Raw genomic sequence first — 25000 nt, 5'->3', positions numbered from 1 at the left:
CTCAATCTAACGTTTACAGACCAACACAACTCGACTGCTTCCCTCTGCCTGGTGGTTTCTTTCTCTGAGGGGATCCACTTGTGTGCTCTCTAAAACGGATTATCAGAGAGGTCAGGGCTTTTTAAGAAGATAACTCAACACTCACCAGAGGAAAAGAGGAGTGAGAGGAGGGAGGGTGGGAATGGAGAGAGGGGTGGTGGGTCCGCAAGAGAGGAGGGAGGGGGGGAATGGAGAGAGGGGTGGTGGGTCTGCAAGAGAGGAGGGAGGGGGGGAATGGAGGGAGGGGTGGTGGGTCTGCAAGAGAGGGCGGAGGGGGGGAATGGAGGGAGGGGTGGTGGGTCCGCAAGAGAGGAGGGAGGGGGGGAATGGAGAGAGGGGTGGTGGGTCTGCAAGAGAGGAGGGAGGGGGGGAATGGAGGGAGGGGTGGTGGGTCTGCAAGAGAGGGCGGAGGGGGGGAATGGAGGGAGGGGTGGTGGGTCCGCAAGAGAGGAGGGAGGGGGGGAATGGAGAGAGGGGTGGTGGGTCTGCAAGAGAGGAGGGAGGGGGGGAATGGAGGGAGGGGTGGTGGGTCTGCAAGAGAGGAGGGAGGGGGGGAATGGAGAGAGGGGTGGTGGGGGGGAATGGAGAGAGGGGTGGTGGGTCTGCAAGAGAGGGGGGAGGGGGGGAATGGAGAGAGGGGTGGTGGGTCTGCAAGAGAGGGGGGAGGGGGGGAATGGAGAGAGGGGTGGTGGGTCCGCAAGAGAGGGAGGAGGGGGGGGAATGGAGAGAGGGGTGGTGGGTCTGCAAGAGAGGGGGGAGGGGGCGTTGACAGAATGAGAGGATAAAACAGTTTGCACCTGGAGGATTTGACGCAGATTAAATCACAGGTCATGCACTATGGAGAGTTGTCCACTTTAGCATCTCCATGTCTCTATAACCCCAGGGGACCGGATGTATCAAGGATCTCAGAGTAGCAGTGCTGATCTATGTACCCTGATAGAGGGATAAATATAATAATATATATATAAAGATACCTTAACAGAAAAAGTGAAAGTCAACCAGTAAAATACTACCTGAGTAAAAGTCTAAAAGTATTTGGTTTTAAATATACTTAAGTATCAAAAGTAAAAAGTACAAATCATTTCAAATTCCTTATATTAAGCAAACCAGATGGCAACATATTATTGTTTGTACATTTACGGCTAGCCAGGGGCACACTCCAACACCCAGACATCATTTACGGCTAGCCAGGGGCACACTCCAACACCCAGACATCATTTACGGATAGCCAGGGGCACACTCCAACACCCAGACATCATTTACGGCTAGCCAGGGGCACACTCCAACACCCAGACATCATTTACGGCTAGCCAGGGGCACACTCCAACACCCAGACATCATTTACGGCTAGCCAGGGGCACACTCCAACACCCAGACATCATTTACGGCTAGCCAGGGGCACACTCCAACACCCAGACATCATTTACAAACGAAGCCTTTGTGTTTAGTGAGTCCGCCAGATCAGAGGCAGTAGGGATGACCAGGGATGTTCTCTTGATAAGTGTGTGAATTGGACCATTTTCCTGTCCTGCTAAGCATTCAAAATGTAACGAGTACTTTTGGGTGTCAGGGAAAATGTATGGAGTAAAAAGTACATTATTTTCTGGTCAAAGGCTAAACCGATTCTAAATCAGCACTCCTTTTTTGCCATGAGTGATACTGATTGATATAGCCCATGTTTAAACTCCCAGGTTATATAACTCTGGACAACTGTTACATTTACTGTAGTACATGATGATGCCTCTATTAACTCATTACAGGTAGCCCCTCCCATCCAGACTAACTCACCTATATTACAGGTAGCCCCTCCCTCCCATCCAGACTAACTCACCTATATTACAGGTAGCCCCTCCCTCCCATCCAGACTAACTCACCTATATTACAGGTAGCCCCTCCCATCCAGACTAACTCACCTATATTACAGGTAGCCCCCTCCCTCCCATCCAGACTAACTCACCTATATTACAGGTAGCCCCTCCCATCCAGACTAACTCACCTATATTACAGGTAGCCCCTCCCATCCAGACTAACTCACCTATATTACAGGTAGCCCCCTCCCTCCCATCCAGACTAACTCACCTATATTACAGGTAGCCCCTCCCATCCAGACTAACTCACCTATATTACAGGTAGCCCCTCCCTCCCATCCAGACTAACTCACCTATATTACAGGTAGCCCCTCCCTCCCATCCAGACTAACTCACCTATATTACAGGTAGCCCCTCCCATCCAGACTAACTCACCTATATTACAGGTAGCCCCTCCCATCCAGACTAACTCACCTATATTACAGGTAGCCCCTCCCATCCAGACTAACTCACCTATATTACAGGTAGCCCCTCCCTCCCATCCAGACTAACTCACCTATATTACAGGTAGCCCCTCCCTCCCATCCAGACTAACTCACCTATATTACAGGTAGCCCCTCCCTCCCATCCAGACTAACTCACCTATATTACAGGTAGCCCCTCCCTCCCATCCAGACTAACTCACCTATATTACAGGTAGCCCCTCCCTCCCATCCAGACTAACTCACCTATATTACAGGTAGCCCCCTCCCATCCAGACTAACTCACCTATATTACAGGTAGCCCCCTCCCATCCAGACTAACTCACCTATATTACAGGTAGCCCCTCCCATCCAGACTAACTCACCTATATTACAGGTAGCCCCCTCCCTCCCATCCAGACTAACTCACCTATATTACAGGTAGCCCCTCCCTCCCATCCAGACTAACTCACCTATATTACAGGTAGCCCCTCCCTCCCATCCAGACTAACTCACCTATATTACAGGTAGCCCCTCCCATCCAGACTAACTCACCTATATTACAGGTAGCCCCTCCCATCCAGACTAACTCACCTATATTACAGGTAGCCCCCTCCCTCCCATCCAGACTAACTCACCTATATTACAGGTAGCCCCTCCCTCCCATCCAGACTAACTCACCTATATTACAGGTAGCCCCTCCCTCCCATCCAGACTAACTCACCTATATTACAGGTAGCCCCTCCCTCCCATCCAGACTAACTCACCTATATTACAGGTAGCCCCCTCCCTCCCATCCAGACTAACTCACCTATATTACAGGTAGCCCCTCCCTCCCATCCAGACTAACTCACCTATATTACAGGTAGCCCCTCCCTCCCATCCAGACTAACTCACCTATATTACAGGTAGCCCCTCCCTCCCATCCAGACTAACTCACCTATATTACAGGTAGCCCCTCCCTCCCATCCAGACTAACTCACCTATATTACAGGTAGCCCCCTCCCTCCCATCCAGACTAACTCACCTATATTACAGGTAGCCCCTCCCATCCAGACTAACTCACCTATATTACAGGTAGCCCCCTCCCATCCAGACTAACTCACCTATATTACAGGTAGCCCCCCCCTCCCATCCAGACTAACTCACCTATATTACAGGTAGCCCCTCCCTCCCATCCAGACTAACTCACCTATATTACAGGTAGCCCCTCCCATCCAGACTAACTCACCTATATTACAGGTAGCCCCTCCCATCCAGACTAACTCACCTATATTACAGGTAGCCCCTCCCTCCCATCCAGACTAACTCACCTATATTACAGGTAGCCCCCTCCCTCCCATCCAGACTAACTCACCTATATTACAGGTAGCCCCTCCCTCCCATCCAGACTAACTCACCTATATTACAGGTAGCCCCTCCCATCCAGACTAACTCACCTATATTACAGGTAGCCCCTCCCTCCCATCCAGACTAACTCACCTATATTACAGGTAGCCCCTCCCTCCCATCCAGACTAACTCACCTATATTACAGGTAGCCCCTCCCATCCAGACTAACTCACCTATATTACAGGTAGCCCCTCCCTCCCAGACTAACTCACCTATATTACAGGTAGCCCCTCCCTCCCATCCAGACTAACTCACCTATATTACAGGTAGCCCCTCCCTCCCATCCAGACTAACTCACCTATATTACAGGTAGCCCCTCCCATCCAGACTAACTCACCTATATTACAGGTAGCCCCTCCCATCCAGACTAACTCACCTATATTACAGGTAGCCCCTCCCTCCCATCCAGACTAACTCACCTATATTACAGGTAGCCCCTCCCTCCCATCCAGACTAACTCACCTATATTACAGGTAGCCCCTCCCTCCCATCCAGACTAACTCACCTATATTACAGGTAGCCCCTCCCTCCCATCCAGACTAACTCACCTATATTACAGGTAGCCCCTCCCTCCCATCCAGACTAACTCACCTATATTACAGGTAGCCCCTCCCATCCAGACTAACTCACCTATATTACAGGTAGCCCCTCCCTCCCATCCAGACTAACTCACCTATATTACAGGTAGCCCCTCCCTCCCATCCAGACTAACTCACCTATATTACAGGTAGCCCCTCCCTCCCATCCAGACTAACTCACCTATATTACAGGTAGCCCCTCCCTCCCATCCAGACTAACTCACCTATATTACAGGTAGCCCCTCCCTCCCATCCAGACTAACTCACCTATATTACAGGTAGCCCCTCCCTCCCATCCAGACTAACTCACCTATATTACAGGTAGCCCCTCCCATCCAGACTAACTCACCTATATTACAGGTAGCCCCTCCCTCCCATCCAGACTAACTCACCTATATTACAGGTAGCCCCTCCCATCCAGACTAACTCACCTATATTACAGGTAGCCCCTCCCATCCAGACTAACTCACCTATATTACAGGTAGCCCCTCCCTCCCATCCAGACTAACTCACCTATATTACAGGTAGCCCCTCCCTCCCATCCAGACTAACTCACCTATATTACAGGTAGCCCCTCCCTCCCATCCAGACTAACTCACCTATATTACAGGTAGCCCCTCCCATCCAGACTAACTCACCTATATTACAGGTAGCCCCTCCCTCCCATCCAGACTAACTCACCTATATTACAGGTAGCCCCTCCCATCCAGACTAACTCACCTATATTACAGGTAGCCCCTCCCTCCCATCCAGACTAACTCACCTATATTACAGGTAGCCCCTCCCTCCCATCCAGACTAACTCACCTATATTACAGGTAGCCCCCTCCCATCCAGACTAACTCACCTATATTACAGGTAGCCCCCTCCCTCCCATCCAGACTAACTCACCTATATTACAGGTAGCCCCCTCCCATCCAGACTAACTCACCTATATTACAGGTAGCCCCTCCCATCCAGACTAACTCACCTATATTACAGGTAGCCCCTCCCTCCCATCCAGACTAACTCACCTATATTACAGGTAGCCCCCTCCCTCCCATCCAGACTAACTCACCTATATTACAGGTAGCCCCTCCCATCCAGACTAACTCACCTATATTACAGGTAGCCCCTCCCTCCCATCCAGACTAACTCACCTATATTACAGGTAGCCCCTCCCTCCCATCCAGACTAACTCACCTATATTACAGGTAGCCCCTCCCATCCAGACTAACTCACCTATATTACAGGTAGCCCCTCCCTCCCATCCAGACTAACTCACCTATATTACAGGTAGCCCCTCCCTCCCATCCAGACTAACTCACCTATATTACAGGTAGCCCCTCCCTCCCATCCAGACTAACTCACCTATATTACAGGTAGCCCCTCCCATCCAGACTAACTCACCTATATTACAGGTAGCCCTCCCTCCCATCCAGACTAACTCACCTATATTACAGGTAGCCCCCTCCCATCCAGACTAACTCACCTATATTACAGGTAGCCCCTCCCATCCAGACTAACTCACCTATATTACAGGTAGCCCCTCCCTCCCATCCAGACTAACTCACCTATATTACAGGTAGCCCCTCCCTCCCATCCAGACTAACTCACCTATATTACAGGTAGCCCCTCCCTCCCATCCAGACTAACTCACCTATATTACAGGTAGCCCCTCCCTCCCATCCAGACTAACTCACCTATATTACAGGTAGCCCCTCCCTCCCATCCAGACTAACTCACCTATATTACAGGTAGCCCCTCCCTCCCATCCAGACTAACTCACCTATATTACAGGTAGCCCCTCCCATCCAGACTAACTCACCTATATTACAGGTAGCCCCTCCCATCCAGACTAACTCACCTATATTACAGGTAGCCCCTCCCATCCAGACTAACTCACCTATATTACAGGTAGCCCCTCCCATCCAGACTAACTCACCTATATTACAGGTAGCCCCTCCCATCCAGACTAACTCACCTATATTACAGGTAGCCCCTCCCATCCAGACTAACTCACCTATATTACAGGTAGCCCCTCCCATCCAGACTAACTCACCTATATTACAGGTAGCCCCTCCCTCCCATCCAGACTAACTCACCTATATTACAGGTAGCCCCTCCCTCCCATCCAGACTAACTCACCTATATTACAGGTAGCCCCTCCCATCCAGACTAACTCACCTATATTACAGGTAGCCCCCTCCCATCCAGACTAACTCACCTATATTACAGGTAGCCCCCTCCCATCCAGACTAACTCACCTATATTACAGGTAGCCCCTCCCATCCAGACTAACTCACCTATATTACAGGTAGCCCCTCCCTCCCATCCAGACTAACTCACCTATATTACAGGTAGCCCCTCCCTCCCATCCAGACTAACTCACCTATATTACAGGTAGCCCCTCCCATCCAGACTAACTCACCTATATTACAGGTAGCCCCTCCCTCCCATCCAGACTAACTCACCTATATTACAGGTAGCCCCCTCCCATCCAGACTAACTCACCTATATTACAGGTAGCCCCCTCCCTCCCATCCAGACTAACTCACCTATATTACAGGTAGCCCCTCCCTCCCTCCCATCCAGACTAACTCACCTATATTACAGGTAGCCCCTCCCTCCCATCCAGACTAACTCACCTATATTACAGGTAGCCCCCTCCCTCCCATCCAGACTAACTCACCTATATTACAGGTAGCCCCTCCCTCCCATCCAGACTAACTCACCTATATTACAGGTAGCCCCTCCCATCCAGACTAACTCACCTATATTACAGGTAGCCCCTCCCTCCCATCCAGACTAACTCACCTATATTACAGGTAGCCCCTCCCTCCCATCCAGACTAACTCACCTATATTACAGGTAGCCCCTCCCTCCCATCCAGACTAACTCACCTATATTACAGGTAGCCCCTCCCTCCCATCCAGACTAACTCACCTATATTACAGGTAGCCCCTCCCATCCAGACTAACTCACCTATATTACAGGTAGCCCCTCCCTCCCATCCAGACTAACTCACCTATATTACAGGTAGCCCCCTCCCTCCCATCCAGACTAACTCACCTATATTACAGGTAGCCCCTCCCTCCCATCCAGACTAACTCACCTATATTACAGGTAGCCCCTCCCTCCCATCCAGACTAACTCACCTATATTACAGGTAGCCCCTCCCTCCCATCCAGACTAACTCACCTATATTACAGGTAGCCCCTCCCATCCAGACTAACTCACCTATATTACAGGTAGCCCCTCCCATCCAGACTAACTCACCTATATTACAGGTAGCCCCCTCCCTCCCATCCAGACTAACTCACCTATATTACAGGTAGCCCCTCCCTCCCATCCAGACTAACTCACCTATATTACAGGTAGCCCCTCCCTCCCATCCAGACTAACTCACCTATATTACAGGTAGCCCCTCCCTCCCATCCAGACTAACTCACCTATATTACAGGTAGCCCCTCCCATCCAGACTAACTCACCTATATTACAGGTAGCCCCTCCCATCCAGACTAACTCACCTATATTACAGGTAGCCCCTCCCTCCCATCCAGACTAACTCACCTATATTACAGGTAGCCCCTCCCATCCAGACTAACTCACCTATATTACAGGTAGCCCCTCCCTCCCATCCAGACTAACTCACCTATATTACAGGTAGCCCCTCCCTCCCATCCAGACTAACTCACCTATATTACAGGTAGCCCCTCCCTCCCATCCAGACTAACTCACCTATATTACAGGTAGCCCCTCCCTCCCATCCAGACTAACTCACCTATATTACAGGTAGCCCCTCCCTCCCATCCAGACTAACTCACCTATATTACAGGTAGCCCCTCCCTCCCATCCAGACTAACTCACCTATATTACAGGTAGCCCCTCCCTCCCATCCAGACTAACTCACCTATATTACAGGTAGCCCCTCCCTCCCATCCAGACTAACTCACCTATATTACAGGTAGCCCCTCCCTCCCATCCAGACTAACTCACCTATATTACAGGTAGCCCCTCCCTCCCATCCAGACTAACTCACCTATATTACAGGTAGCCCCTCCCATCCAGACTAACTCACCTATATTACAGGTAGCCCCCTCCCTCCCATCCAGACTAACTCACCTATATTACAGGTAGCCCCTCCCATCCAGACTAACTCACCTATATTACAGGTAGCCCCCTCCCATCCAGACTAACTCACCTATATTACAGGTAGCCCCTCCCTCCCATCCAGACTAACTCACCTATATTACAGGTAGCCCCTCCCATCCAGACTAACTCACCTATATTACAGGTAGCCCCTCCCTCCCATCCAGACTAACTCACCTATATTACAGGTAGCCCCTCCCATCCAGACTAACTCACCTATATTACAGGTAGCCCCCTCCCTCCCATCCAGACTAACTCACCTATATTACAGGTAGCCCCTCCCTCCCATCCAGACTAACTCACCTATATTACAGGTAGCCCCTCCCTCCCATCCAGACTAACTCACCTATATTACAGGTAGCCCCTCCCATCCAGACTAACTCACCTATATTACAGGTAGCCCTCCCTCCCATCCAGACTAACTCACCAATATTACAGGTAGCCCCTCCCTCCCATCCAGACTAACTCACCTATATTACAGGTAGCCCCTCCCATCCAGACTAACTCACCTATATTACAGGTAGCTCCTCCCATCCAGACTAACTCACCTATATTACAGGTAGCCCCTCCCATCCAGACTAACTCACCTATATTACAGGTAGCCCCCTCCCTCCCATCCAGACTAACTCACCTATATTACAGGTAGCCCCTCCCATCCAGACTAACTCACCTATATTACAGGTAGCCCCTCCCTCCCATCCAGACTAACTCACCTATATTACAGGTAGCCCCTCCCTCCCATCCAGACTAACTCACCTATATTACAGGTAGCCCCTCCCTCCCATCCAGACTAACTCACCTATATTACAGGTAGCCCCTCCCATCCAGACTAACTCACCTATATTACAGGTAGCCCTCCCTCCCTCCCATCCAGACTAACTCACCTATATTACAGGTAGCCCCTCCCATCCAGACTAACTCACCTATATTACAGGTAGCCCCTCCCTCCCATCCAGACTAACTCACCTATATTACAGGTAGCCCTCCCTCCCATCCAGACTAACTCACCTATATTACAAGGTAGCCCCTCCCATCCAGACTAACTCACCTATATTACAGGTAGCCCCTCCCATCCAGACTAACTCACCTATATTACAGGTAGCCCCCTCCCTCCCATCCAGACTAACTCACCTATATTACAGGTAGCCCCTCCCTCCCATCCAGACTAACTCACCTATATTACAGGTAGCCCCCCTCCCATCCAGACTAACTCACCTATATTACAGGTAGCCCCTCCCATCCAGACTAACTCACCTATATTACAGGTAGCCCCTCCCTCCCATCCAGACTAACTCACCTATATTACAGGTAGCCCCTCCCATCCAGACTAACTCACCTATATTACAGGTAGCCCCTCCCTCCCATCCAGACTAACTCACCTATATTACAGGTAGCCCTCCCTCCATCCAGACTAACTCACCTATATTACAGGTAGCCCCTCTCCCATCCAGACTAACTCACCTATATTACAGGTAGCCCCTCCCATCCAGACTAACTCACCTATATTACAGGTAGCCCCTCCCATCCAGACTAACTCACCTATATTACAGGTAGCCCCTCCCATCCAGACTAACTCACCTATATTACAGGTAGCCCCTCCCTCCCATCCAGACTAACTCACCTATATTACAGGTAGCCCCCTCCCATCCAGACTAACTCACCTATATTACAGGTAGCCCCTCCCATCCAGACTAACTCACCTATATTACAGGTAGCCCCTCCCATCCAGACTAACTCACCTATATTACAGGTAGCCCCTCCCTCCCATCCAGACTAACTCACCTATATTACAGGTAGCCCCTCCCATCCCAGACTAACTCACCTATATTACAGGTAGCCCCCTCCCATCCAGACTAACTCACCTATATTACAGGTAGCCCCTCCCATCCAGACTAACTCACCTATATTACAGGTAGCCCCTCCTCATCCAGACTAACTCACCTATATTACAGGTAGCCCTCCCTCCCATCCAGACTAACTCACCTATATTACAGGTAGCCCCTCCCATCCAGACTAACTCACCTATATTACAGGTAGCCCCTCCCATCCAGACTAACTCACCTATATTACAGGTAGCCCCCTCCCTCCCATCCAGACTAACTCACCTATATTACAGGTAGCCCTCCCTCCCATCCAGACTAACTCACCTATATTACAGGTAGCCCCTCCCTCCCATCCAGACTAACTCACCTATATTACAGGTAGCCCCTCCCTCCCATCCAGACTAACTCACCTATATTACAGGTAGCCCCCTCCCATCCAGACTAACTCACCTATATTACAGGTAGCCCCTCCCATCCAGACTAACTCACCTATATTACAGGTAGCCCCCTCCCTCCCATCCAGACTAACTCACCTATATTACAGGTAGCCCCCTCCCATCCAGACTAACTCACCTATATTACAGGTAGCCCCCTCCCATCCAGACTAACTCACCTATATTACAGGTAGCCCCTCCCTCCCATCCAGACTAACTCACCTATATTACAGGTAGCCCCTCCCATCCAGACTAACTCACCTATATTACAGGTAGCCCCTCCCTCCCATCCAGACTAACTCACCTATATTACAGGTAGCCCCTCCCATCCAGACTAACTCACCTATATTACAGGTAGCCCCTCCCATCCAGACTAACTCACCTATATTACAGGTAGCCCCTCCCTCCCATCCAGACTAACTCACCTATATTACAGGTAGCCCCTCCCATCCAGACTAACTCACCAATATTACAGGTAGCCCCCTCCCTCCCATCCAGACTAACTCACCTATATTACAGGTAGCCCCTCCCTCCCATCCAGACTAACTCACCTATATTACAGGTAGCCCCTCCCATCCAGACTAACTCACCTATATTACAGGTAGCCCCTCCCTCCCATCCAGACTAACTCACCTATATTACAGGTAGCCCCTCCCTCCCATCCAGACTAACTCACCTATATTACAGGTAGCCCCTCCCATCCAGACTAACTCACCTATATTACAGGTAGCCCCTCCCTCCCATCCAGACTAACTCACCTATATTACAGGTAGCCCCCTCCCATCCAGACTAACTCACCTATATTACAGGTAGCCCCTCCCTCCCATCCAGACTAACTCACCTATATTACAGGTAGCCCCTCCCTCCCATCCAGACTAACTCACCTATATTACAGGTAGCCCCTCCCTCCCATCCAGACTAACTCACCTATATTACAGGTAGCCCCTCCCATCCAGACTAACTCACCTATATTACAGGTAGCCCCTCCCTCCCATCCAGACTAACTCACCTATATTACAGGTAGCCCCTCCCATCCAGACTAACTCACCTATATTACAGGTAGCCCCTCCCATCCAGACTAACTCACCTATATTACAGGTAGCCCCTCCCTCCCATCCAGACTAACTCACCTATATTACAGGTAGCCCCTCCCATCCAGACTAACTCACCTATATTACAGGTAGCCCCTCCCTCCCATCCAGACTAACTCACCTATATTACAGGTAGCCCCTCCCTCCCATCCAGACTAACTCACCTATATTACAGGTAGCCCCTCCCTCCCATCCAGACTAACTCACCTATATTACAGGTAGCCCCTCCCTCCCATCCAGACTAACTCACCTATATTACAGGTAGCCCCTCCCCATCCAGACTAACTCACCTATATTACAGGTAGCCCCTCCCATCCAGACTAACTCACCTATATTACAGGTAGCCCCTCCCATCCAGACTAACTCACCTATATTACAGGTAGCCCTCCCTCCCATCCAGACTAACTCACCTATATTACAGGTAGCCCCTCCTCCCATCCAGACTAACTCACCTATATTACAGGTAGCCCTCCCTCCCATCCAGACTAACTCACCTATATTACAGGTAGCCCTCCCTCCCATCCAGACTAACTCACCTATATTACAGGTAGCCCCTCCTCCCATCCAGACTAACTCACCTATATTACAGGTAGCCCCTCCCATCCAGACTAACTCACCTATATTACAGGTAGCCCCTCCCTCCCATCCAGACTAACTCACCTATATTACAGGTAGCCCCTCCCATCCAGACTAACTCACCTATATTACAGGTAGCCCCTCCCATCCAGACTAACTCACCTATATTACAGGTAGCCCCCCTCCCATCCAGACTAACTCACCTATATTACAGGTAGCCCCTCCCATCCAGACTAACTCACCTATATTACAGGTAGCCCCCTCCCTCCCATCCAGACTAACTCACCTATATTACAGGTAGCCCCTCCCTCCCATCCAGACTAACTCACCTATATTACAGGTAGCCCCCTCCATCCAGACTAACTCACCTATATTACAGGTAGCCCCTCCCTCCCATCCAGACTAACTCACCTATATTACAGGTAGCCCCTCCCTCCCATCCAGACTAACTCACCTATATTACAGGTAGCCCCTCCCTCCCTCCCATCCAGACTAACTCACCTATATTACAGGTAGCCCCTCCCTCCCTCCAGACTAACTCACCTATATTACAGGTAGCCCCCTCCCATCCAGACTAACTCACCTATATTACAGGTAGCCCCTCCCTCCCATCCAGACTAACTCACCTATATTACAGGTAGCCCCTCCCATCCAGACTAACTCACCTATATTACAGGTAGCCCCTCCCATCCAGACTAACTCACCTATATTACAGGTAGCCCCTCCCATCCAGACTAACTCACCAATATTACAGGTAGCCCCTCCCATCCAGACTAACTCACCTATATTACAGGTAGCCCCTCCCATCCAGACTAACTCACCAATATTACAGGTAGCCCCTCCCATCCAGACTAACTCACCAATATTACAGGTAGCCCCCTCCCATCCAGGAGAGCACTTGCACTGGAAGGTGTCTCCCTCGTCATGGCATGTTCCTCCGTTGTTACAGGTAGCCTCATCACACTGGCTCTCACCTGGAGACACACACAGGGTTAAAGAGTTAGTGTTTTCATAACCCACACATAAGCACATACCATGAACCTCCACAGACACATTACACTGATAGAAAATGAGAGAGACAAAAAGGAGAGTGAGAGAGAGAGAGAGACAGAAAGAGAGCGAGAGAGACAGAGAGACAGAGAGACAGAGAGACAGAGAGACAGAGAGACAGAGAGACAGAGAGAGAGACAGAGAGACAGAGAGACAGAGAGACAGAGAGACAGAGACAGAGAGAGAGAGAGACAGAGAGAGAGAGAGACAGAGAGAGAGACAGACAGAGCGAGAGACAAACAGAGAGAGAGAGAGGTGTTCTTACGGGAGTGGCAAGTCTTCCCCTTCCAGCCGTTCTTACACTCACAGTAGAAATCAGTCACCAGGTCTCGACATGTTCCTCCATTATGACAGGGACTAGTGCTGCAGTCATCAATATCTGGGGAGGAGAGGGAGAGGGAGAGGGAGAGGGAGAGGAAGAGTCAAACTTGTGCCAGGTTAGATTGCTACCTTTTCATAATGGGCTAACTACATGTAGCGACCTACTTAGTGAAACATATTTCAGGCTTTTATGCGTGTCAAAGATGATGGGTAAGAATGTGGACCCCAGGAAGACTGGCGGCTGCTAAGGCATCGGGTAAGAATGTGGACTGCAGGAAGACTGGCGGCTGCTAAGGCATCAGCTAATGAGGATCCAAATAAAGACAAACAGTTGTGCCGGGGGCTGGTCTAGTGGTAGTGCTGTCGCCCCTAGACTACATATGACCCTGGAGACAGCGGTTCAATCCCCGGGTCTGCCATTTGCTCTCTGTGCTATGTCACCCTCATAGTTCTCCTCATCAACATGTATATAACTCTTTATCTCTCAATAGAAGTTGAAAACACTCTTTTAAAAAGAATAAATACTGCACTTACTGGTCTCACAGTGATCCCCCTCCCAGCCATCTCCACAGATACACTGGTATACACTGACTTTATCAATACAGGTTCCTCCATTATCACACGGGTTACTCTCACAATCATTAATATCTGGGAAGGGGAGAGGGGGGAAGAGAGAGAGAGAGAGAGTGGGGAAGAGAGAGAGAGAGAGTGGGGAAGAGAGAGGGGAGGGGGGAAGAGAGAGAGAGAGAGCGAGACAGCGAGAGAGAGACAGAGAGAGAGACAGAGAGAGAGAGACAGAGAGAGAGACAGAGAGAGAGAGAGAGAGACAGAGAGAGAGAGAGAGAGAGAGAGAGACAGAGAGAGAGAGAGAGAGAGAGACAGAGAGAGAGAGAGAGAGACAGAGAGAGAGAGAGAGAGAGAGACAGAGAGAGAGAGAGAGAGACAGCGAGAGAGAGAAAGAGAGAGAGGAATCATTAGAAAGTACAATAGGTTTCAATTTAAATGGATAAAAAGGGAAAACTACTAAGAAGGTCCAGTAAGGTAATGCTTTAGTAGTTTGATGTGTGGAATGTGGTGTGTGTGGTTGGTGTGTGGTTGGTGTGTGGTTGGTGTGTGGTTGGTGTGTGAAATCTTGTTTGTGTTCTGTGCCAAGGTCATAGTGTTTGTGGACAGAGACCCTGGGTACTGTTGATGTACTGTTGATAGCTGCCTGCCAGTGGTGCTTTGAAGGACAGCATGGGTGGTTTGGTTTGCTTTAGTGAGATACAGTTGAAGTCGGAAGTTTACATACACTTAGGTTGTAAGTCATTAAAACTTGTTTTTCAACCACTCCACAAATTTCTTGTTAACAAACTAGTTTTGGCAAGTCGGTTAGGACATCTACTTTGTGCATGACACAAGTCATTTTTCCAACAATTGTTTACAGAGAGATTATTTCACTTATAATTCACTGTATCACAATTCCAGAGGGTCAGAAGTTTACATACACTAAGTTGACTGTGCCTTTAAACAGCTTGGAACATTCCAGAAAATGATGTCATGGCTTTAGAAGCTTCTGATAAGCTAATTGACATAATTTGAGTCAATTGGAGGTGTACCTGTGGATGTATTTCAAGGCCTACCTTCAAACTCAGTGCACCTTTGCTTGACATCATGGGAAAATCAAAAGAAATCAGCCAAGACCTCAGAAAACAAATTGTAGACCTCCACAAGTCTGGTTCATCCTTCCGAGCAATTTCCAAATGCCTGAAGGTACCACGTTCATCTGTGCAAACAATAGTACGCAAGTATAAACACTATCGGACCACGCAGCCGTCATACCGCTCAGGAAGGAGACATGTTCGGTCTCCTAGAGATGAACGTACTTTGGTGCGAAAAGTGCAAATCAATCCCAGAACAACAGCAAATGACCTTGTGAAGATGCTGGAGGAAACAGGTACAAAAGTATCTATATCCACAGTAAAACGAGTCCTATATCGACACAACCTGAAAGGCCGCTCAGCAAGGAAGAAGCCACTGCTCCAAATCCGCCATAAAAAAGCCAGACTACGGTTTGCAACTGCACATGGGGACAAAGATCGTACTTTTTGGAGAAATGTCCTCTGGTCTGATGAAACAAAAATAGAACTGTTTGGCCATAATGACCATCGTTATGTTTGGAGGAAAAAGGGGGTCGCTTGCAAGCCGAAGAACACCATCCCAACCGTGAAGCACAGGGGGTGGCAGCCTCATGCTGTGGGGGTGCTTTGCTGCAGGAGGGACTGGTGCACTTCACAAAATAGATGGCATCATGAGGAAGGAAAATGATGTGGATATATTGAAGCAAAATCTCAAGACATCAGTCAGGAAGTTAAAGCTTGGTCGCAAATGGGTCTTCCAAATGGACAATGACCCCAAGCATACTTCCAAAGTTGTGGCAAAATGGCTTAAGGACAACAAAGTCAAGGTATTGGAGTGGCCATCACAAAGCCCTGACCTCAACCCTATAGAACATTTGTGGGCAGAACTGAAAAAGCGTGTGCGAGCAAGGAGGCCTACAAACCTGACTCAGTTACACCAGCTCTGTCAGGAGGAATGGGCCAAAATTCACCCAACTTAATGTGGGAAGCTTGTGGAAGGCTACCCAAAACGTTTGACCCTAGTTAAATAATGTAAAGGCAATGCCACCAAATACTAATTGAGTGTATGTAAACTTCTGACCCACTGGGAATGTATTGAAATAAATAAAAGCTGAAATAAATAATTCTCTCTACTATTATTCTGACATTTCACATTCTTAAAATAAAGTGGTGATTCTAACTGACCTAAAACAGGGAATATTTACTAGGATTAAATTAAATTAAAACTGAGTTTAAATGTATTTGGCTAAGGTGTATGTAAACTTCCGACTTCAACTTTATGTCATGTCTAAGTCAGTATGTCACGTCTATAAGTCAGTATGTCTGCTATATGTCACGTCTATAAGTCAGTATGTCTGCTATATGTCACGTCTATAAGTCATTATGTCTGCTATATGTCACGTCTATAAGTCATTATGTCTGCTATATGTCACGTCTATAAGTCAGTATGTCTGCTATATGTCACGTCTATAAGTCAGTATGTCTGCTATATGTCACGTCTATAAGTCAGTATGTCTGCTATATGTCACGTCTATAAGTCATTATGTCTGCTATATGGCACGTCTATAAGTCAGTATGTCTGCTATATGTCACGTCTATAAGTCAGTATGTCTGCTATATGTCACGTCTATAAGTCAGTATGTCTGCTATATGTCACGTCTATAAGTCAGTATGTCTGCTATATGTCACGTCTATAAGTCAGTATGTCTGCTATATGTCACGTCTATAAGTCAGTATGTCTGCTATATGTCACGTCTATAAGTCATTATGTCTGCTATATGGCACGTCTATAAGTCAGTATGTCTGCTATATGTCACGTCTATAAGTCAGTATGTCTGCTATATGTCACGTCTATAAGTCAGTATGTCTGCTATATGGCACGTCTATAAGTCAGTATGTCTGCTATATGTCACGTCTATAAGTCAATAGGTCTGCTATATGTCACGTCTATAAGTCAATATGTCTGCTATATGTCATGTCTATAAGTCATGCTATATGTTACGTCTATAAGTCAGTATGTCTGCTATATGTCACGTCTATAAGTCAATATGTCTGCTATATGTCATGTCTATAAGTCATGCTATATGTCACGTCCATAAGTCAGTATGTCTGCTATATGTCACGTCTATAAGTCAGTATGTCTGCTATATGTCACGTCTATAAGTCAGTATGTCTGCTATATGTCACGTCTACAAGTCAGTATGTCTGCTATATGTCACGTCTATAAGTCAGTATGTCTGCTATATGTCACGTCTACAAGTCATTATGTCTGCTATATGTCACGTCTACAAGTCATTATGTCTGCTATATGTCACGTCTATAAGTCAGTATGTCTGCTATATGTCACGTCTATAAGTCAGTATGTCTGCTATATGTCACGTCTATAAGTCAGTATGTCTGCTATATGTCACGTCTACAAGTCAGTATGTCTGCTATATGTCACGTCTATAAGTCAGTATGTCTGCTATATGTCACGTCTATAAGTCAGTATGTCTGCTATATGTCACGTCTATAAGTCATTATGTCTGCTATATGTCACGTCTATAAGTCATTATGTCTGCTATATGTCACGTCTATAAGTCAGTATGTCTGCTATATGTCACGTCTATAAGTCAGTATGTCTGCTATATGTCACGTCTATAAGTCAGTATGTCTGCTATATGTCACGTCTATAAGTCAGTATGTCTGCTATATGTCACGTCTATAAGTCAGTATGTCTGCTATATGTCACGTCTATAAGTCAGTATGTCTGCTATATGGCACGTCTATAAGTCAGTATGTCTGCTATATGGCACGTCTATAAGTCAGTATGTCTGCTATATGTCATGTCTAAGTCAGTATGTCTGCTATATGTCACGTCTATAAGTCAGTATGTCTGCTATATGGCACGTCTATAAGTCAGTATGTCTGCTATATGGCACGTCTATAAGTCAGTATGTCTGCTATATGTCATGTCTAAGTCATTATGTCTGCTATATGTGACGTCTATAAGTCAGTATGTCTGCTATATGTCATGTCTAAGTCAGTATGTCTGCTATATGTCATGTCTAAGTCAGTATGTCTGCTATATGTCACGTCTATAAGTCAATATGTCTGCTATATGCCACGTCTATAAGTCAGTATGTCTGCTATATGTCACGTCTACAAGTCAGTATGTCTGCTATATGTCACGTCTACAAGTCAGTATGTCTGCTATATGTCACGTCTATAAGTCAGTATGTCTGCTATATGTCACGTCTATAAGTCAGTATGTCTGCTATATGTCACGTCTATAAGTCAGTATGTCTGCTATATGTCACGTCTATAAGTCAGTATGTCTGCTATATGTCACGTCTACAAGTCATTATGTCTGCTATATGTCACGTCTATAAGTCATTATGTCTGCTATATGTCACGTCTATAAGTCATTATGTCTGCTATATGTCACGTCTATAAGTCAGTATGTCTGCTATATGTCATGTCTAAGTCAGTATGTCTGCTATATGTCATGTCTAAGTCAGTATGTCTGCTATATGTCATGTCTAAGTCAGTATGTCTGCTATATGTCATGTCTAAGTCATTATGTCTGCTATATGTCACGTCTATAAGTCAGTATGTTTGCTATATGTCATGTCTAAGTCAGTATGTCTGCTATATGTCATGTCTAAGTCAGTATGTCTTACTCTCGTGGCAGTATGTGCCTCTGAACCCCTCCTGACAGTCACAGCTGAACTGTCCTCCAGCCTGGCTCCGACAGCGTCCGTGAGGACCACACACGTTAGAGGAGATGAACCGCTCCCCTCCAGGGGTGCTGTTGGACCCCACGGCAACCGTGCAGCTGTCAATCACTGTGGGGGGAGGGGTGGGGTAGCGAGAGAGGGAAGAGATGGGGTGGGGGAGAGGGAGAGAGAGAGAGAGGGTGAGGGGGAGAGGGAGAGGGAAGAGATGGGGTGGGGGAGAGGGAGAGAGAGAGGGTGTGTTATTTTTCACATGCATGTGAGCAGAGATGACAACAGGAAGCGTCAAGTGTTCAAGCATCTTCGGGTCTTAGGAAAGCGCTGTGTAAATCCTATCCTATTAAGATGGCAATTTGAGAAACAATCAAACGTGTAACCACAGTAGACGCATGCCACTGACACCCACTGCAGAACATATAGACGTGAGCCTCGTATCCATAAAAGGACTGCTGTAGGTAGGATCAAACGGCATCTCATTCATTATGATCTAAACAGATCCCAGATCAGCAGTCCTACTCTGAGATGCTTTTATGAATCTAGGCCCAGGTCTACGTTCCTGTTAAAACACAGACACACCTTGCTGATTGAGCGATCTATCCTATGGAAGAATAGCAGCAACAGAAATAAGCTGTTATGGTGTCATAGGCAATTCATACAGTGATCTCTCTCACTCTGCACTCCAGTCACCTCTTTCCCCCCCCTGTCTGTCTGGTCTAGTTAACACAGAGCTGAATCTAAACACCAAACACTATACTTCTGCCGAGAGAGAGAGAGAGACACAGAGAGAGAGAGACACACACAGAGAGACAGAGAGAGAGAGACAGAGAGAGAGAGAGAGAGAGAGAGAGAGAGACAGAGAGAGAGAGAGAGAGAGACAGAGAGAGACACAGAGAGAGAGAGAGAGAGAGAGACACAGAGAGAGAGAGAGAGAGAGACAGAGAGAGAGAGAGAGAGAGAGAGAGAGAGAGAGAGAGAGAGAGAGAGAGAGAAGAGATGGGGTGGGAGACAGAAGAGATGGGGTGGGAGACAGAGAAGAGATGGGGTGGGAGACAGAGAAGAGATGGGGTGGGAGACAGAAGAGATGGGGTGGGAGACAGAGAAGAGATGGGGTGGGAGACAGAGAAGAGATGGGGTGGGAGACAGAAGAGATGGGGTGGGAGACAGAAGAGATGGGGTGGGAGACAGAGAAGAGATGGGGTGGGAGACAGAGAAGAGATGGGGTGGGAGACAGAGAAGAGATGGGGTGGGAGACAGAAGAGATGGGGTGGGAGAGACAGAAGAGATGGGGTGGGAGACAGAAGAGATGGGGTGGGAGACAGAAGAGATGGGGTGGGAGACAGAAGAGATGGGGTGGGAGAGAGAGAAGAGATGGGGTGGGAGACAGAAGAGATGGGGTGGGAGAGAGAGAAGAGATGGGGTGGGAGAGAGAGAAGAGATGGGGTGGGAGACAGAGAAGAGATGGGAGAGACAGAAGAGATGGGGTGGGAGACAGAAGAGATGGGGTGGGAGACAGAAGAGATGGGGTGGGAGAGAGAGAAGAGATGGGGTGGGAGACAGAGAAGAGATGGGGTGGGAGACAGAAGAGATGGGGTGGGAGACAGAGAAGAGATTGGGTGGGAGACAGAGAAGAGATGGGGTGGGAGAGAGAGAAGAGATTGGGTGGGAGAGAGAGAAGATGGGGTGGGAGAGAGAGAAGATAGGGTGGGAGAGAGAAGATGGGGTGGGAGAGGGGGAAGAGTGGGGGTGAGAGAGGGGGCGGGGAGAGTGAGCGAGGAGAGTGAGCGAGGAGAGGGGGCAGTGAGAGCGAGGGAGAGGGGGAGAGTGAGAGAAAACAAGAGACGGAGAGTGAGGGAGGGAGAGAACCACAACCCATGTTATCTAGCTCTGTGGTTGGTCTGGCCTTCACCCGAGTCGACACACACGCGGGAGAATGGTTGGAAACAGTGTGTTAGTGGGGCATTTATCATGAAGGGTTATTATCAAGAAAAGCCCCATCTTGGCTGATGAGACCCAGAGTGTGAAAACTGAGACATAGAGAGCTGTGTGTGTAGGAACCTATCCTTAGACCTTACTCAGCATGGCTTTGTATCACCTTACAGACAGCACTGGAAAAAACCACAGGCAGAGAGAAGAGAGGAGAACTAAAGCAGGGACAGTAGAGGTTGACAGAGAGAGAGGAGAACTAAAGCAGGGCCAGTAGAGGTTGACAGAGAAGAGAGGAGAACTAAAGCAGGGACAGTAGAGGTTGACAGACTGAAGAGAGGAGAACTAAAGCAGGGACAGTAGAGGTTGACAGAGAAGAGAGGAGAACTAAAGCAGGGACAGTAGAGGTTGACAGAGAAGAGAGGAGAACTAAAGCAGGGCCAGTAGAGGTTGACAGACTGAAGAGAGGAGAACTAAAGCAGGGCCAGTAGAGGTTGACAGAGAAGAGAGGAGAACTAAAGCAGGGCCAGTAGAGGTTGACAGAGAGAGAGGAGAACTAAAGCAGGGCCAGTAGAGGTTGACAGAGAAGAGAGGAGAACTAAAGAAGGGCCAGTAGAGGTTGACAGACTGAAGAGAGGAGAACTAAAGCAGGGCCAGTAGAGGTTGACAGAGAAGAGAGGAGAACTAAAGCAGGGCCAGTAGAGGTTGACAGAGAAGAGAGGAGAACTAAAGTAGGGACAGTAGAGGTTGACAAACTGAAGAGAGGAGAACTAAAGCAGGGCCAGTAGAGGTTGACAAACTGAAGAGAGGAGAACTAAAGCAGGGCCAGTAGAGGTTGACAGACTGAAGAGAGGAGAACTAAAGCAGGGCCAGTAGAGGTTGACAGAGAAGAGAGGAGAACTAAAGCAGGGACAGTAGAGGTTGACAGAGAGAAGAGAGGAGAACTAAAGCAGGGACAGTAGAGGTTGACAGAGAAGAGAGGAGAACTAAAGCAGGGCCAGTAGAGGTTGACAGAGAAGAGAGGAGAACTAAAGCAGGGCCAGTAGAGGTTGACAGAGAAGAGAGGAGAACTAAAGCAGGGAAAGTAGAGGTTGACAGAGAAGAGAGGAGAACTAAAGCAGGGCCAGTAGAGGTTGACAGACTGAAGAGAGGAGAACTAAAGCAGGGACAGTAGAGGTTGACAGACTGGAGAGAGGAGAACTAAAGCAGGGACAGTAGAGGTTGACAGAGAAGAGAGGAGAACTAAAGCAGGGCCAGTAGAGGTTGACAGAGAAGAGAGGAGAACTAAAGCAGGGCCAGTAGAGGTTGACAGAGAAGAGAGGAGAACTAAAGCAGGGCCAGTAGAGGTTGACAGACTGAAGAGAGGAGAACTAAAGCAGGGCCAGTAGAGGTTGACAGAGAAGAGAGGAGAACTAAAGCAGGGCCAGTAGAGGTTGACAGAGAGAGAGGAGAACAAAAGCAGGGCCAGTAGATGTTGACAGAGAGAGAAGAGAACTTAAAGGGACAATGTGGACGTACCTTTACACGTGGTGGTGTGACAGTGGTCTTTGAGGTGAGAGCAGTTTTTTCCTTCGTAGTCATCTGAACAGGCACAGTAGTAGTCTGTAGCCAGGTTGAAACATGAAGCACCATTCTGACACGGGTTGGGGAGGCAGTAGTCTATGTCCAACTAGAGAGGGAGGGAGGTAGGGAGGGAGGGAGAGAGGGAGGGAGGGAGGGGAGGAGGGAGGGGAGGAGGGAGGGGAGGAGGGAGGGGAGGAGGGAGGGGAGGAGGGAGGGGAGGAGGGAGGGAGGGAGGGAGAGTGAAATCAGTTAGTGAATTCAACTAAGAACCACATATCACTTAAAACCTTCCGCAAAAACTGCAGTTCTCAGAGAAAGTATTTACAAGAAAAAGAGGCAGACAGCATCCTCCCGACACAGGGCTTGACAGGAAATACTACACACACACACACACACACACGAGAGACTTCGTCAGCGCGTCTGGGTTTAACACACAGCAGACAGGATCAGCTTCACTAAGACTAAACCCTGACTTAAAATGAAGGTGGAGGGAGGGAGGGGTAATATAGTAGGCAGGTTGGAGGGAGGGAGGGAGGGGTAATATAGTAGGCAGGTTGGAGGGAGGGAGGGAGGGGTAATATAGTAGGCAGGTTGGAGGGAGGGAGGGAGGGAGGGAGGGGTAATATAGTAGGCAGGTTGGAGGGAGGGAGGGAGGGAGGGAGGGAGGGGTAATATAGTAGGCAGGTTGGAGGGAGGGGTAATATAGTAGGCAGGTTGGAGGGAGGGAGGGAGGGAGGGAGGGGTAATATAGTAGGCAGGTTGGAGGGAGGGAGGGAGGGAGGGGTAATATAGTAGGCAGGTTGGAGGGAGGGAGGGAGGGAGGGGTAATATAGTAGGCAGGTTGGAGGGAGGGAGGGAGGGAGGGGTAATATAGTAGGGAGGTTGGAGGGAGGGAGGGAGGGGTAATATAGTAGGCAGGTTGGAGGGAGGGAGGGAGGGAGGGAGGGGTAATATAGTAGGCAGGTTGGAGGGAGGGAGGGAGGGAGGGAGGGAGGGGTAATATAGTAGGCAGGTTGGAGGGAGGGAGGGAGGGAGGGAGGGAGGGGTAATATAGTAGGCAGGTTGGAGGGAGGGAGGGAGGGAGGGGTAATATAGTAGGCAGGTTGGAGGGAGGGAGGGAGGGGTAATATAGTAGGGAGGTTGGAGGGAGGGAGGGAGGGAGGGAGGGGTAATATAGTAGGCAGGTTGGAGGGAGGGAGGGAGGGGTAATATAGTAGGCAGGTTGGAGGGAGGGAGGGAGGGAGGGAGGGGTAATATAGTAGGCAGGTTGGAGGGAGGGAGGGAGGGAGGGGTAATATAGTAGGCAGGTTGGAGGGAGGGAGGGAGGGAGGGAGGGGTAATATAGTAGGCAGGTTGGAGGGAGGGAGGGAGGGAGGGAGGGGTAATATAGTAGGCAGGTTGGAGGGAGGGAGGGGTAATATAGTAGGCAGGTTGGAGGGAGGGAGGGAGGGGTAATATAGTAGGCAGGTTGGAGGGAGGGAGGGAGGGAGGGAGGGAGGGAGGGAGGGAGGGAGGGAGGGGTAATATAGTAGGCAGGTTGGAGGGAGGGAGGGAGGGAGGGGTAATATAGTAGGCAGGTTGGAGGGAGGGAGGGAGGGAGGGGTAATATAGTAGGCAGGTTGGAGGGAGGGAGGGAGGGAGGGGTAATATAGTAGGGAGGTTGGAGGGAGGGAGGGAGGGGTAATATAGTAGGCAGGTTGGAGGGAGGGAGGGAGGGAGGGAGGGAGGGGTAATATAGTAGGCAGGTTGGAGGGAGGGAGGGAGGGAGGGAGGGGTAATATAGTAGGCAGGTTGGAGGGAGGGAGGGAGGGAGGGGTAATATAGTAGGCAGGTTGGAGGGAGGGAGGGAGGGGTAATATAGTAGGGAGGTTGGAGGGAGGGAGGGAGGGAGGGAGGGAGGGAGGGGTAATATAGTAGGCAGGTTGGAGGGAGGGAGGGAGGGAGGGGTAATATAGTAGGCAGGTTGGAGGGAGGGAGGGAGGGGTAATATAGTAGGCAGGTTGGAGGGAGGGAGGGAGGGGTAATATAGTAGGCAGGTTGGAGGGAGGGAGGGAGGGAGGGAGGGGTAATATAGTAGGCAGGTTGGAGGGAGGGAGGGAGGGAGGGGTAATATAGTAGGCAGGTTGGAGGGAGGGAGGGAGGGAGGGAGGGGTAATATAGTAGGCAGGTTGGAGGGAGGGAGGGAGGGAGGGAGGGGTAATATAGTAGGCAGGTTGGAGGGAGGGAGGGAGGGAGGGGTAATATAGTAGGCAGGTTGGAGGGAGGGAGGGAGGGAGGGGTAATATAGTAGGCAGGTTGGAGGGAGGGAGGGAGGGAGGGGTAATATAGTAGGCAGGTTGGAGGGAGGGAGGGAGGGAGGGGTAATATAGTAGGCAGGTTGGAGGGAGGGAGGGAGGGGTAATATAGTAGGGAGGTTGGAGGGAGGGAGGGAGGGGTAATATAGTAGGGAGGTTGGAGGGAGGGAGGGAGGGGTAATA

The 25000-nt window shown here is 49.3% G+C and overlaps 1 protein-coding gene across 2 annotated transcripts in view; it reads right to left on the bottom strand.

Moving 5' to 3' along the window:
• The window catches only part of LOC311136104 (protein jagged-1b-like), an 89779-nt gene that overhangs the window by 31736 nt on the left and 33043 nt on the right, over positions 1-25000 (bottom strand). For both annotated transcript variants that reach the window (XM_084170185.1, XM_084170186.1), the window contains exons 11-15: positions 22479-22629; positions 18984-19148; positions 14237-14350; positions 13647-13760; positions 13192-13305 (exon numbers count right to left, since the gene is read on the bottom strand). In XM_084170185.1, the coding sequence (XP_084026311.1) occupies positions 13192-13305; positions 13647-13760; positions 14237-14350; positions 18984-19148; positions 22479-22629 (658 nt within the window). The remainder of the gene's footprint in view (positions 1-13191; positions 13306-13646; positions 13761-14236; positions 14351-18983; positions 19149-22478; positions 22630-25000) is intronic.

Source organism: Coregonus lavaretus (genome assembly GCF_964263955.1).
Source record: "Coregonus lavaretus genome assembly, chromosome: 1".
In the NCBI taxonomy this organism is placed as follows: Eukaryota; Metazoa; Chordata; class Actinopteri; order Salmoniformes; family Salmonidae; genus Coregonus; species Coregonus lavaretus.
This window is presented reverse-complemented; position numbering and strand designations above follow the sequence as displayed.